At 45.2% G+C, this 15,273-nt stretch overlaps 1 protein-coding gene across 3 annotated transcripts in view; it reads left to right on the forward strand.

Moving 5' to 3' along the window:
- The window catches only part of PARD3B (par-3 family cell polarity regulator beta), a 426,548-nt gene extending 411,544 nt beyond the window's left edge, over positions 1–15,004 (forward strand). For all 3 annotated transcript variants that reach the window (XM_063341445.1, XM_063341446.1, XM_063341444.1), the window contains one exon: positions 10,193–15,004. In XM_063341445.1, the coding sequence (XP_063197515.1) occupies positions 10,193–10,547 (355 nt within the window). In that variant the 3' untranslated portion in view covers positions 10,548–15,004. The remainder of the gene's footprint in view (positions 1–10,192) is intronic.
- Positions 15,005–15,273: the final 269 nt, after the last annotated feature.

The raw sequence follows: 15,273 nt of genomic DNA on the forward strand, positions 1-15,273 counted from the left end.
CAACCGTAAGGCTGGGTTACAGGGGTTGGGAGCTGTATTGTGCGTTTCTCCCATGCTGTGTGGTTCAGGTCTCAAAGCAACGTTAGAGTGATGGATTTGGTAGCAGTGGCATGCGTGTGTGTCTCATTCGCACACAGCTATTCTGCAGGGTGTGTTGAGGGGGTGTTTGAGGAACCAAGCAGATTCACGGCTGTGTCTCACCTCTTCCGAATCTGCTTCTGCTACCAGAATCTGGTGTGCTAAACCCTCCTCATCTGAGCAAGTCAACAGCCTGTCCCAGGCTGCCGCCTCAGAGAATGGCAGCGACTTTGTAAATAAAGGAAACAATTGAATGATAAGTTCACACTTCAGCACACTGCTTAACAACCTGATAACAGTTAATTACATACAGTATTTTTAAATGCAGCAACAGGGAGATAACTGATGCAGAGATGGAACACAGGCACTTGGGCCTCACGACCGAAGGTTAACCTCTTACTGCCCGCATCCCTAAAGAGGCCAGTGGCCCCGCAGCTCTGAATCTCACCAGCTTTGAACATTTACTGGCTAGCAGTGAGGCAGGGCCATCCATGCAGCATTTCCTCTAGGGGCAGGGGGAAGCTGCGCTCAGCCCCTGTGACTTGCAGGGCCCCACTTTCTAAGAGCAACCTGTGTGCTGGCAGGGGGGAAATGCGGGGTGGTAAAACAAGGGTTGTCTCCACCGTGGGCAGAAGATAGAGCATGTCCAGTCAGCAGTGGCTGGGCTTGCTGCAGCTGCACTGATGTTCGTGTAACTGTAGAAGCTCTTAAGGAAGAAGCCAGCATAAACACAGCTGGAAGGGGCTGCAGTCGCAGGGCGCTCACGGCCGTCTGCAAGTCACGGCAGCTGCAGTCAGTGCTACTGCTCTCTGGGCACCGGGTGGGACGTTTCCGTCTCTCCCAGCCCAGTGGGATTTAGGGGTTTGACCCTTGTTATTTAAAGCTCAGCTTCAGGACGTCTGCTGTCAGAGCACCCGCAAAGTTTGTGACTTAACGCAAGTCTAATTAACTGATTTGCCTATCCAAATCTGGAGATTTACACACTTCTGTAGAGGCAGCTGTAAAGTTATAACTTCAGCTGTTTATCATGCCCTGAGCCTTTAAATCTCAATTATTAAAGGTGGTGTTTAATGGCTGGCTGGAAAAGGGGTGGTTCCCAGAGTGTTAATGGAGTGCGGCAAGCCAGGAAATCTATAATCTAATGCCTGTATAGAAATTAATGGTTCTAACAAAAGAACATATAGCGGGGGGAGGATGTACGTACAGGCTGTTTGTGCTATTTAGGAACAAATCAGTACATGAGCAGTAGGGGAACAATGGAGACTGAAATACTGCCTGAAGAGAGAAATAAGAGCCGCCTGTTTTTAAGGTCACCCTCGCCCCCAAAAAGCAGCCATCATTCTCCTCTGGCTCTTGAGCTTTGCCTTTGTTGCAAAGGGGAAAAAAGGGAATAGCACATCCCGGTGAGTTTAACAGAATGTCTGGACCCAGAAATAGACGAAATGGAGGGGAAAATAACCAGCTACAATCAGTTTCAAAAATCATTTTCCTTTTTTTATTGAAGCATGGTTTTACTACCCAGTTTGTGCCATTGGAGGCAGAATTGACAGCCATGCTTCATCATGGCAATGGGAGAAAACGCTGCAAGGAATGCTTTAATTTAAATGAGAGATGCTTTAAAAAAAAAAAAAGCCTAAAAGCTTGGTAATAACATTAATAACCACTTCTTACAGGTTTTTACTAGCCCACTAAAGATCAGACAGCGTGTTAAGATCCCAGCGGCTGAATAGTAAAGACCTGGGCCCAGGTTGTTATTGCCTAGGAAGATTCTTTTAATGACTTCTGTTATTTGTTGAAAATCATTTGAACAGCACAGCTGAATAATCACCACGCTTTAAATTCATTTCACGTGAAAAATGAGAACAGGATAGAATTTGGGTTTATGTGTCTTTGAAAGCACTTTACAAAAACAGCGTGCATAGCAGTAGCGCTGTGAAGGATAGGCGAAGGGAGGAGGCTTCCTTGCTCACGAGGAGCTCTCCTGGAGCTGAGTTTGTTTCCCTCTGAAGAAGAATTTTGACTATGGCAACAGAATTTCTTTTAAATAAAATTAAAATCGTCTGAATCAGCACAGGACCTTCAATTTCTACCCTGATAGCCTCTAAAAAAGCAAAGATCTGCAGTGTAGGTTAGGGTGAGGCGGAGAGATCTGGATAGTATTTCTGGGTTTTGTGCTGCTGCTGTGCTGGGGCCAGCGTTGGAGTCTCACCCTCTGTGTCTCTCTCCCTTCTCATTGCTTGCCTGCTCTTGAGGGAAGTAGCTGGCTCTTCTCATGGCAGGGATGTCCATTGGAGCTACTGCACAATAATGCAGTACAAATATTATCGTAAGAAAGATTAACTTTTTAGGATCTCGCACCAGTGGTGGCAGTTCTGCATGTGTTCAGTACTTTTTTGTATTAGTTTAAGCCTGCGTTGAAATCCAAAATTCAGCTGAGAAATGTAAACATTTGCTTCTCTTGCTGGCTTAAGATGCATATGTCCTTTAAAAAGAAGTTTTCTCCCCTCCGATGTAACTTGGCCAGCATCGTCACAAGAGACCAAAGGCCAAGAACTCTTTTAGTCTATGGGAAGAGCTTTCGGCCCCTGCTGATCTGCAAAACAAAAGACCAAAGGGACCTTAAAACCTCATCCAGGTCTCTCCCCAACAGAGCATTGGGGGTTCCTGAGCAACAAGCATGACTGCTTAGCATTGAGAGTAGGTTACCAATGCCAAGAGGTTAATGACTCACACGGTATTATGTTGTGTTGAATAATGAGTAACATATGAAATGACACATGTTGTAATGACTCGCTACTTAAAGTACCAATCTATTTAAGATCCCTTTAAGCTTGAAGAAATCACAGAATAGCGATGTCTTGTTCAATAGGTGCTACTTTATTTTATGCCTCCTGGTAGAAGAGATGTATCATGCCTGAGAGCATATGAACAAAACAAGTGGGGAATTGAGTAGGAAGGATTATTGGACTAGTTGGTTTGAATACGTATTGGGCATTTATAGAGCACCAGCTAGCATATTTGGGTTTTTGTTCCTGTTGATTTGAGGGTTTTAATCCTGATTATCTCAGTTCCTATATTTGTAGGTTGGATTTGGGGAAGGAAAGAAAGGGGAGCTTTGCCTGTAGGATGGGATTATCAGAAGCTGGTCTGAGATTTGCTGTGGAAAATAAACTAATGCTGGAGCGAAGGAGCAACACGATGTTTTATGGCTTTGTTGCTGATGGGAGAGGGTTTAATTAAATGGCACTCTAAATTCTCATGTTAACCAATCTGTGACATAGTTTGCTGTGTTAGGGATTGAGAACAATCAATTTGCTTGCGTGAAAAATGCTGTTCATGCTGTCGTAAGAAAACTTATATAATCTCATAGTAAAGTTTTAAATCTATCAGACTACTCTTTTCCTTTCTTACAGTTGTTTCTGCAGTCTGCTTATCTGCAAGGAAAGCTAGTATTTGACTAAACTTTATGCTTGGTCCTGGATGTAAAAACAAGTGGGGCGCCTTAATGTCTCCAATTGTGAAAAACTGCCCAAGGAGCTGCCGGGGCCCAACATCTCTCAAAATGTGTCCCTCTGCAAATAATAACGGAATTTGTTCTCCAGCCGCTTTAAGGCTAGACTTCAGCTAGAGTAATATAAACATGTCTATGCACTTACCTTCCAGGATTGTGGTGCTTTTGCTGTTTGCTTCTAAATATTCCAAGCCGTAGTACTGTAGAGAGAGAAAAACTATGCATATAAGCTCTCTTACGTTCAAACCAGTCAAGGCCACTGTTAAACTTTGCAAAATTGCATGCAAGGGAAAAGCATCAGGCCTGCCTGCATTGCATCTGAAATGTGCTCTTCAAACAAACTTGTGTGCATCCCTCCTCTCCAAATCCGAAACAAATAGGAGTTCTTTAAAAAGGGGAGAAGAGAGATTTTTCTGCTCTGTTTTTCCCCCCAGTAATGCAGTCATGAGATGATCATTACTTTTATGGGTCTGCAAAGCCTATAGAAGTCAAAGCTATGTAATATACATTGCAGAGTGTTCTGCTAATCCAGTCCAACCGCAGCCGTGCCTGGCCCAGGGATGAGGGTCTGGTAACTGGAAACCTGACACTGAAGGAATTCCAAACACAGTCCTCAAACTAAAAACAGCTCTCACCACATGGCATGTGCTACATGAGCGCCAGGGATTGTATTCGTTTATGTTATCTGATTTTTTAGCCTTGCATTGTTGATAAAAGAAGAGGAGAAGAAAGCACCTCCACCAGCTCAGCCCATAAATAATCTGTGTGTGGTGTGTTTGAGGTTAGTATGACATTGCTAGACATCTGCTGCCTTCTGAGAGGTACAAACCTTTCTCACAGACAGCAGCCACTGAGCACTTCCTTGTGCTGCAGATTCTTCCTAGCACTAAGATACCAAATTTGATTTCCTGTGGCTTTTTAAATGCAAACCCCATCATCGGCTATAGAAAGTATTGGTCTGAAACAGCAAAGAATATTTGTTATAGGAGTATCTCACCTATTAAGATACAGAGACAGACTTTAATGAAGCTCAGAGTCATGCAGTGATTTTTTCGAAACCTGCAGTGATTTAAAAAAAAAAAATTTTTTTAAGTTATGTGCACATTGAATATTATGCAACAGAAGTTCTTAGTGCCACTGACTACAAACAGCGCCGCAGTGTCTTTAATACGGTATCAGGAAAGATAAGGACTACACGGTCTTCTCAGTCAGTTGTTTTTAGTGTACGTTGAGATGAGCTTTAAAAAGACAGTGTAATGTATTTGATACCGTAAGATTGTTTGCATAATTTAATTCTTACATCTGCTTCTCCTTTCTTTAAAAGTAGATCCTCCTGGCTGACAACAAACAGCCTGCAATCATAATGCATACAATAGAGTTCTCCAGTGAGAATTTGGACGCAGATAGGACCTTGTTGCTTTCTCCTGTTCTTTAATCACAGGCTGAGCTGCCTGATGCCATCACCCAGAGTCTCTGTATGTCTTGCTTAGACATGAAAGAGACTGCAGCCAAATGCAGGCTTTCCATTTGCCACTTAGTCTCTGACTGTCTTTGAAGTTTATTTGAAGAAGTAGTCCCTGACAAAGCAAGGAGGCAGTTTTTCATGTGAGATTATATCCCTTGCAAAATATTCCCTCAGCAGTGAGAAGGAGACAGTGATGTAAGAAGAGAGCATTCCCTTCCTTGCTTTTTACCAGGTATTAAGAGGGTGACCTCTGTGATTCTCCCTATAGAACAGAGGCAAGAAAAACTCTTTGTCATGATGAAATACAAACCCCCAACATGATGGGGCACAGCATGAACAGCCAGACCGTCATTTTGATTTCCTTTCTTTTCAGATAACCCAAGCATGTGTCGCATGGCTGATGTTAAAGGTGACCTGCAAATGGGGGTTAACAATGAAACACAGTAAACCTGAAATGAAATGGGGTTTTTTTCTGGTTGTTTTTTGAAGCAATAGATATTCAGGCCAGTCTACCCTGTGAGATTCTCTACAACTTAAGAATTACTGAAATAGGAGCTTTAAAAAAAATGGGAACTGAAGAAAGCAAAAAGTGGTTTAGTTAGGTTTTTTGACACCTACAGATACCCATTTGACTTCAATGACTAATATTTTGGGTAAAAGAACCCTTTCTTTTAGTATTTTGAATCTTTTGATTCAGTTTTAAATAAACCCAGAAGCTCTTAAAAATTCTGCAGCAAAGCCAGAAAATATCATATTTTATATCCTTTGTGCTTGGAAGGTAAATAAAGCAAGGGCAGAAAAACAAACTACTTCAGGCTTTACTTGTCCTAGAGAAAATAACAACACATGTACTGTTAATGGAACATCAGTCTCAAGCTTTATTTGGACAAGGCTACTTTGTGCTCTTAAAGCTCAAAAGGAACCGCAGTTCTTATCTGGTGAATCATGTAGAAGATAAACCAGTAGAGCTGCTAACCAGGTCTATGAAACGTGTTTGCAGTTATCTCTGCGTGTGATCTGTAATTTCTCTGCAGGGGAAGGTGAGATTTCGCTTCCTCACAATAAAATGAACATTTTAAGGGGCACCTTGCCTATTACATTTTTGAGGAGTGCATTTCCACGCTGCCCTACCAGTTTCGCTCCTTTCTTGAACTTGGTGCTTCTATCTCCACTCCTTCCGCTGCTTCCTTCAGCGGCAGCCTCTGCCTTTAGCTAGACCCACATCAGTGATGCATCTTCCACTGGGAGCCAGCAGAGCTAACTATCAGCAAAAACACTTTTTGAGCTCTGAGATCAGTTCCTTCCCAGGATGTTGTGTCAGCTTCCCTACCTTCTGCCTGCCATTAATTTCACTGGACCCCCAGGTCAAACAACTGGCCAAAAATCTGGAAAACAGCTGACGGTCAGAGCAGCTCCTACTCAGCATGTCCTCTCAGAGAGCACACTCCTGGCCCGGTCCTTTTGAGTGGCTGGACCTGCTTGACCCAATTTGTGGATTTTTGATCACTCCCCTGGGTCACTGATTTTCCACTTGAGGTTATTGGTTTGACCCCCAAACTGTGGGTCACTTGGGAGGTGTGATATGGCCCTGTGAACTCTGAACTCATCAGGAGCCAACAAAAACAGTGAGGGAGGGGAGGAGAATTTCATTAGGGCCTCCTCAGAGGTGGCAATGTCTGCCGAGCAAAAAGGCAGGGGTTGTTTTGCTTCTTGCAGAAACAAACATAGCATCTACAAGGGGCTGCCAAGTAGAAAGTGTTTGGTTTGGGTTGTTATGGCAATTTCTTTAAGGATAACCAACAGCATATACTTTTACACCATGAGCTATCAAGTGAGAATGGCGTTGCTTCAGAGGAGCCTTGCGCTTCCTGCCAGGAGCTGCCCCCAGTGTCCCAGACTTACTCCTAATGGTGACAGTATTTCTACAGCCAGAGCTTGGTATCTGTAGGTGTTTCTTCTACCTTAAAAAGATTGACTTTCTGATGGTTAATTCGACACACTTGGGAAGTGAAGGGCTGTTGATTTCCTGTATTTTCAGACTTGTCAGATGCAGGTTCATGTGAGAGGTTCATGGAGACTCCCCAGGCTGGTGGTTTGCACTGTGAGCAGCTCCCTAAGAGCAGACTTCACCGGGCATGGCTGGTAGGTGGGGAAGAATGAATCCTCAGGAAATAACTCGGCTTCAACATGCAATGCTGGTCATAAAAGGGAAGAAAAATGTCGTCATGGTAGCATGCGTATCTGCATGCATAACACCCACGGGGATCACCAGGGGAAGTGAGCTGGAGAGTGTGGTGCAGCCATGAGTGTATCTTTCATGGAATTTCCCCAGGGTTTCCCAAGGTTTTACTCATGTGAGAGTTCTGGTAATCATTGTTTAGATCACTGCTTCTGTTAATGCCAAGGTTCCTAAAAAAAACCTCACGTACCTTCTGTCTTTCTGGGCTTTCCTAAAGGATCCCTGTGAAGTGGATTCAAGCCTTATCTCTGTGTGCAGCCTCTCCTCCCAGCTGCTAAGCCTTGACTCTGGGGAAGAAACTCAAGAATGATATATTTCATTGGTGTTTCACCCTCGGAGAAGGGAAACTGATGCTGAGAGTGAAAAACTTGGATATTTCTTTATTTTTTAAAGAAAGATTTTGCCCTTCCCGCATGTTCCCCTCTGCAATTTGTCTACACAACCAGGGACAGTATTAGCTGTAAGTGAACCAATGGTGGATTTAGTTTTGTAGCATAGGTAACAGCAATGACAACCTGATGGCATAAGCTCAAGCTGCTTGGGTACATGCCTCAGGTCTGGTATGCTTATGCTTTGGCTCACCTTCACTGCACAGTCCTAGGTCAAAGCTGCCTGGATGTGCTGCCCTCTGCACCGTCACAGCTTCTGTGGCAGCGGTGTCACACCGTCTCCTAGAACGGCACTGGCTGAGCTCTCCTGGAAATGGCTCTTTTGGCTGGATGGCAAAACACATCTACCTCTTTTGCGGCAACATCCAGACCTCTTATGTGACTTGAGGGATGAGCTGTGTGCTGAAGGCTCAGTAGTTGATGCTGGTGGCTCAGTCCTGTTCTCAACAGTTGTTTTGGTACCAATTAACTTTGAATTTGTTACTTTAGAGTAATTCAATTCTGCAGTTAGAGCTCTGTCCAAAAGCTACCTGTCTCTTCAGTGAATTCTGGATCTGATTCCAAGCACAGTCCCTTTTTAATGTTTTCCACAAGAATTTGGTTGATTCTAGCTGTTGATGAGAACATCTTCTAAAATCTAACATACAGGATTTTGAGCATTATCCTTACATTAAAAGATGATGGGTGTAGGTTTGACATTTGTTCCTGTTGTTTTGCTGCTTGACAGAAAGCAGTTCCTGCCATCACAGAAGCCTTTTATGATTGGAAGTGCGTTTTTGCACACAGAGGAATTAAAAGCTGAGTGTGATGGGACTAGTGAGCAAGTCTTCATATAGAAGTGCGTGGAACAAGTCTTTGGCCTGCTGTGGAAATTAGGCTTTGTTGCAAGGCGTAGGTGTGTGAGCAGAGACAGCAGTTGTCTCAATACATGCAGTTAAGAGTCCTTTTAGTATCTCAGAGGGTGGCTGCAGGCCCTTCAGCACTTTGTCTGGACTGTCTCACCAGGAGGAGGGGGGGGAAAGCCAGGAGTGCCTGTCTTTTATAATGTTCTGTTTTTAAAGCAAAAAGTCTCTGGGGAGCGTAGGGTCCTAAAAGTCCAAGGCCTGGAATTCTTCCTTTTGCTCTTTCCATTTTAAACAGGAAACATTTGCACTAAGTTATTCCAGGGGGAGAACTGTAGGTTCATTTCAAGGCAGATAATGTTTGTTCATTGCCTATGTCCATGATTTACCCCATGGGCTTAAACGAGTGCAGCAGAAAACCACATGTTTTGTTTTATTTTGTGCAAAACAAGTTCCAGTGGAGTCTGGGAGCCCAGATTAAGAATGGGGGAGCACGCTTGTAAAATCTCTGTGTGAACAAAAGAGAGGCATTGACGAATTGTGAACACCTGATCTGCTGTACCAGAATGATGACTTTTTTAATAAATCTATGCAAAGAATATTTAAACAGTTGATGAGTTCAGTCCCAAAGCCACAAAGCAGGTGTAATTGATTTATACTTTCAGCCCCTGTTTTGGGTCAAAACCCTGCCGTCTTCCTTTAGCTCTCACTCGGAGAGAAGCTTCCTCTGCAGTCAATGGGAGGTTTTGCCCAAAGTGCAGAGACATTTGCAATCAGACTCGCAAAAATTCCTAATTGAGTTGAACTTTTGGGGATGCTCTGGTGACATGTCTGTGAGAACAATTATTTTTGCCATTTCAAAAGTATCACAAGTTAAGCTGTGCTAGGGAAAAATATCAATGCTTCATTAGTGCAAATCATGGAATTAAGATGCAGAAAGCTACAGAGAGGGCTTCATGGCACATCCTCAGGGATGACATGTTCACATGTTGCTTTTCACGTGAACTAGAGCTTCTCAGATCCATACTGATGCAGACAAGTTACAGGGCTGTTGTAACATCAGACCTTCTAGATCACAGGAGTTTTTTTGAAACCCCGTTGGCAGCTTGCCCGTTAAACACAGGTATCGTATCCTGACATCCCTAGCGTTTCTTCCAGGAGTTCCAGTTTTTCCAGCTATGGTGTTTGGAAAGTTTTACAGTCTGACATGTTAGAAGAAAAAATAGTGGGAAATGGCTTGGAAAGCGTGAATATTTGTGCATGTAAAGCTTATGGGATTTGCAGACTTGCAGACCCAACTCATCTGTTTATCCTCAGGCTAGATAAGATTCAGTCAAACATGCATTGTTTAAAGGAGCTTTGTTTCCATTATGGCAAATGGATCACAGGAGGCTGACTTTGGGAGCTGAAGGGCTCCAGTGCTCCCCCATTGTAAAAGGGCTGTGATGTGCGCTGGACCCTTCCTCCAGCGTCCTGGGTGTTACAGACTTTTGTAGCATGCAGGTGGGAGGCTTGTTATCCTTCAGAAGTTCTTTTGATTCATCTGGATCTGTCATGCTTGGGGTGGCATTTCCTTTCCCAAAGTAAACATATATTGTGAGTACAATAATGTGTCTCTCAGCTAGTAGACTGCCTTTTTATGTGCTTTATTATGTTTTTCCTCCTCAGGCGTGGACCTGCAGAGCCACTGGAATATTTAACAGGGCCACGGGTAATATACAAAGAGAGAGATCTTCCCTACTACCAAGGAGGACAGCCTGTTGTCCACCCATCTAAGGGGAACTACATCCGTGCGCCAGACACAAGAGTGGCCGAACTGAGGTACCCCCAGTACTACCCAGCCCAGCCCGTCACAAACCAGCATAAAGGACCCCTCCGGCAGGATGTGCCACCTTCTCCTCCTCAGTCCCACCGAGCACCAGCTTATAATGAAATTGTCCGACACCGTGGGACCAGTCCAGACCAGTACCAGTACCGGCAACAGGATCCCAGGCAGAAGAACCCCATGACTGCAGCTGTATAGCCATGCACTGGACTCGCCAGCGAAGCCTGGGAGGAATCCCGCCGGACATCATCCTTGTAGAGTTGTTCCCAAGCGTAGCTGCCTGTAAGAATGGCACACGAGACCTGGAGTCGTTCTTACTGAGCTGGGCTCAGCGTAGGTGCTTTCTAACAGGCGAACTAAAGCCGCGTGAGGTACGATGTGTTTTGAGTACATGAGGTACCAGTTGAGTATTTTTTAATTCCTTTTAAAAATAGAAAAATGGCTGCTGGAAATGAAGCGCAACACTTAATACACCTCAGGGCTATTCACCGAATCCAGTTACACCTATACAGTATGTAGCCATCTGTATAAGGGCAGTGGTGTCACCAGAGTTTACTTCAGAGTGCTGTTGTAGAGCCTTTAAGTGAGAACACAACATGCAGTACGGACTTCGTGCAGAGCTGGGGATCTTGTGTAATCCTGTGCTGTGACCGTGAGTTGACAAGGGACTGCTGTGGAGTTAGCGGCGCATTCCAGGCACGTTCAGACCAGCAGCTCTGCGCTTTATGGGATGCTGCAGTTTCCAGATTTGTAATCTGGCCTCTGTCTTCCTCTTTCTCTTTGGTGGTGGCAGCATTTATCTTGCAGCCTTCATTTTTTGCCGTTCGTGTAGCAAGATTCTCCTCTCATCGCACCTGCTGCATTAGAAGTAAGGCGAAAACCTTTATGCGCCATGCTTGGGCAGGCTCACAGAGGACAAGGCAGCCAGCCACCTGAGAAGTGTGTGTCTGTAGATGTGCGTGTGTGTGCTTGCGAGCATTTCTTAGTTGTACAGTGTGCACTCCTTAAATGGATCCTCAGCTGCTGTTAATAAGTGTCGCTCTTGGGGTTTCAGTGGAGCTGGCCTGGGAGAAGTGGCTGAGCATGGACTCCATAACTCATATTAAGTTACTGTATCAGGTGCTGCCTTGGCTCCGGCAGGGCAGCCCCTTCCCGTCCCGCTCTGGGCAGGGTTACAGCGAAGTGCCTGCCAGTGGCGTGCCCTGCCACCACGGGAAGGCACCTGTCCCTGCGGGTCCACCCTTGCTCCCGCAAGGGAAGCTCAGCCTTGGGCAGCACCAGGCTGGTGCCAAGTGCCAAACTACTCGAGTTCCCGCAGCCAGGGGCCATCAGATCAGCAGGGAAAGGGGCTTTTCGCAGTGAGGGGCGAGGGAAAAGACAAGGAAAGCAACAGGGGGGCTTAAAGACCCTGTAGCCTGGGAGGAAGAGGAGAGAATAGCTGTTCGTAGCAAGTTATTTGTAGCAGTGCGTAGGAAGAGAGAAGGTGTGGGTGGGGAGAGGGGGCTGGCAGTGCAGCAGAGCCGTGGGGGGACAGGGCGGTGGGGTACCTGCCAGCTCTTTGCCCCATGTGGCCTGAGCTTGCCTTGCAGCCAGCCAGCCTGCCTGGGAGGAGGTCAGAGATCCATGTCCCCAGCCACAGGGACCTGTGCTACCCACCCCAGCAGGGCTGTGGGTGCTCAGAGATTTGGCTCAAGGATTTTGTCACAGGGAAACCATACAGTCTTGCCACCTAGAAATATATTTTGGTGAAGTTTTCAAGTGTCCTTAATTCCTCGACTATTGCCTTTTGGGAGCTTTATTAAACCATTTGGGCTCATCTCCTCATCAGGGAGAGACTGTGACCTGGCTAAGGATTAAGCACAAGGATTTCTTTGATGTCTTTTTGACACCTTTGGTATGCAACAGATTAAATCACATAGGTCACTTCCCAGGCATTAAATATCACCGGGAAGATCTGTCCTGCTAGGAGCGTGTCTCTTTACTAGATATCCCTGGGAAAAGGGCTCGTTAGAGTAAGAGGTCCATGAAGCGCAGGGCAGGGTGCGTCTATGCACTGCTGCTTTCCAGGGGCCACAGCTGGCAGGTAATGGCCCTCAGGAGAAGCAGCTTTTAATCTCAGCCAATGTTTCTTCTGTGCTGCTAATGCTGGTGAGAGGCTGGCATAACCCAGGGCATGGGGAGCACTTGCAGCAGTCCAGCTGGCCCAGCAGGCTCTAGCGTTTGTATTCACACCGATCTCTACCCACCAGCCTGGCTGGGAAGCAGGGGAGAGGAGACGGCTTTGGGGTGGTGGGGGAACGTGTCCGTAATTCAGATGCAGGGCTGGACTCCCTGGGGCAGGGGCAGACACAGCTCTAAACCCAGTCAGGAAGAAGCATTGGTGGGAGGGAGAGAGGGAGAGGAATGCAACCGATTATGAAGCAAGTGTGTTTGATTCTTGTTCCATTTCTTTCTGCCCTCTTCCCTAGTAATGTAGGAGGGGAAAAACCTCTGGAGGGAGGGTTGGATGTAAAGCTGGATGTCTCTCGGTACCCTCCATAAATAAGGCACATTCCCTAAGGAAACTCTGCCTGTCGTGTACGTGCTGTACACAGCCTTGTACTTCTCTCAGAGAGTTTTAGATTCTGTGGGATACTCAGCCAGGACTTGGCAGCCACAGGGTAGCCACTGGTGTTATGAGGGCCCGCTGAAAGTGATGCGAAAACAAATTAAAATACTTTCCTTTCCCTCCTTGAAATAGAACCCCTGATACATTTGATCCAACTGTAAAGAAACTAAGATGTTTGCGACAGTGGCTTTATCAAGCCAGGCCACAATTAAGAACAGCTCTGAATATAAGCTACTGCCTTTATAAATCACTCTCAACTAACCCTTCAAATGGCGTCACAGCACAGTGAACAGAACTTATTTACAGTATTTCAAGAGCCAGGGCCAAATAAAATCTGGATGGAAACAGTTCCTGGGTTATTTATAGCCTTTGAAGGACCTGCGCAATTGTCTCCCCACAACCTGAATTCTCTCCTTAACAGCTCCCCTTCACTGCATCGACTCCACTCGGTTGAGGTGGACAGATCAAACGAACACCTTCTGAGTTGTTAATCTTACCCAACACGTTATTAAATGATGCTTCTGCTGTTAGATCAGTACAGAGCTACAAAAAAAAAAAAAAGAAAAAAGTGCTACAAGTATAATATATGGATGCATCCTACAGGTGAGGAGCTAAGGAGGAAGAACGGTCTGACTTAGCTGGGGGAATAAGACCGAAAAGTATTACAGAGAATCTCATCAATCTCTGGTGCCATTGTTCTGGGAGAAAATTGCCATTTGCTGGTTTAATATCTGGTAGAGGTACGGTATTTTCAAAAGTATAATGTGTAACTACAGTATATATAGTCAGCTTCTCTGCAGTGTAAAACGTATGATTTTAGCACCATATTGTGGAAAAATATGTACCGTGCAGAATTCACGAGGTGCTACAACTGACGGTTGAAAATACACACTTGCAAAATCCAAAAGAGCCGTTAAGTAACAAGTTGTTCTTTTCCCCATATGTCCATATGTTTGGGAAAATTATGAGTCTGAAATGCTCTTGACACGTAATTGCCTCGCACTCCCTCATCCAAAATGTGCCAGTCCAGCAGTAAAGTTACTGACGTAGCGGGTGTGAAGGGAGAGCTTGGGTTTGCCGCAGGAGCAGCGTGCCATAAGCGTGCGTGTGAACAGGAGTCAAGACAAGGGGGAGAGAGGCCCGCTCCTGCGTGAAGCTGGAAGCTTTGATTTCCTGAGCTGGTGGCGTGCAGCCTGCATTTTCTGGCTCTGGCGCGGGGCCAGCTGGGCCCAGCAGTTGAAAGATTAAGAGATAGAAAAAGAGCCTGTGGATTTTCTGAGTGACCACCCACTAGTGAGCCATGATCTTGGCCCGCGAGCAGACATTACCACTGTGATATATTATGATGCAGAAGTCTCTATAGGCACCCCTCAAATGAATAAAGAAATACCAATTGCCCTTTGAGGGGAAAAAAAAAAAGGGGAACTAAGCATTAAAAAAAAAAAGGCTCCTGCCTTGAAAAAGTGCATGCAGCCCTGAATTCCAATTCACTCCAGCTTCCTGATCTAGAAATAGCTTCACATGCTGCCTAAGTTTTTTACAGATGAATTGTGCTACCTCCTCCTCCCAGCCATCACAGATTTGTTTATCAGAGAGTTAGCGTGGTGAGTGAATCCTACCGACTGCTCCACCAGGGCCCCATCCTGACCCTCTGCTCTGAGCAGGGGCTGCTTTGCACTTCCAAAAGGCCCTACACCTCTGCTCTCCGTCACAGTTGTTCTGCAGAGTCTCTAAGCCTTATGTGCAAAATCGGAAGCCCTATTCACTTATCTCTGCATAGAAGAGAAGGCTTTGTAAGACATCATTCTGTTATTGGTGGGGAGAGAGAGGTGTTTGTGATCCTGACAATACCTGTGCGTTTAGGTGAAACTGATTTCAAAATCATGTGTGATCGTTTTGGGGGAGAAATTCAACACACAATTTGAGAGGTTTTTTCTAGTACCACGTCAAAGATTTTGATCTTTTGTTACATATGGCTATATAAATTTTACCTGTTTTATTTTGCATTAAAATAAAGGCTTTAAGACTATATATGATTATGTATTTGTATGTTGAGTCTTTCTCTTCTTTGTATCTACAATGTCCTCCTCACCACTGGATGTGATTTGGTAATAGAAGATCACGCGTGATGAGGCCAGATCAGAATTGGTAAGGTGACTTTTAAAAAAAAAAAACAAACCACAACAGCCATGCGCTGCCTTGTAGGAAAAAAAAAAAACACATCATGGGGCTTAACTTGATTTCCTCTCAAATTTGCATTGTCGTCAGTTGTAGAGCCGGAGTCCTGGTTTCATAGCCCTGACTGAAAGGAGAAGC

This window comes from Chroicocephalus ridibundus, chromosome 7 (genome assembly GCF_963924245.1).
Source record: "Chroicocephalus ridibundus chromosome 7, bChrRid1.1, whole genome shotgun sequence".
NCBI lineage: Eukaryota > Metazoa > Chordata > Aves > Charadriiformes > Laridae > Chroicocephalus > Chroicocephalus ridibundus.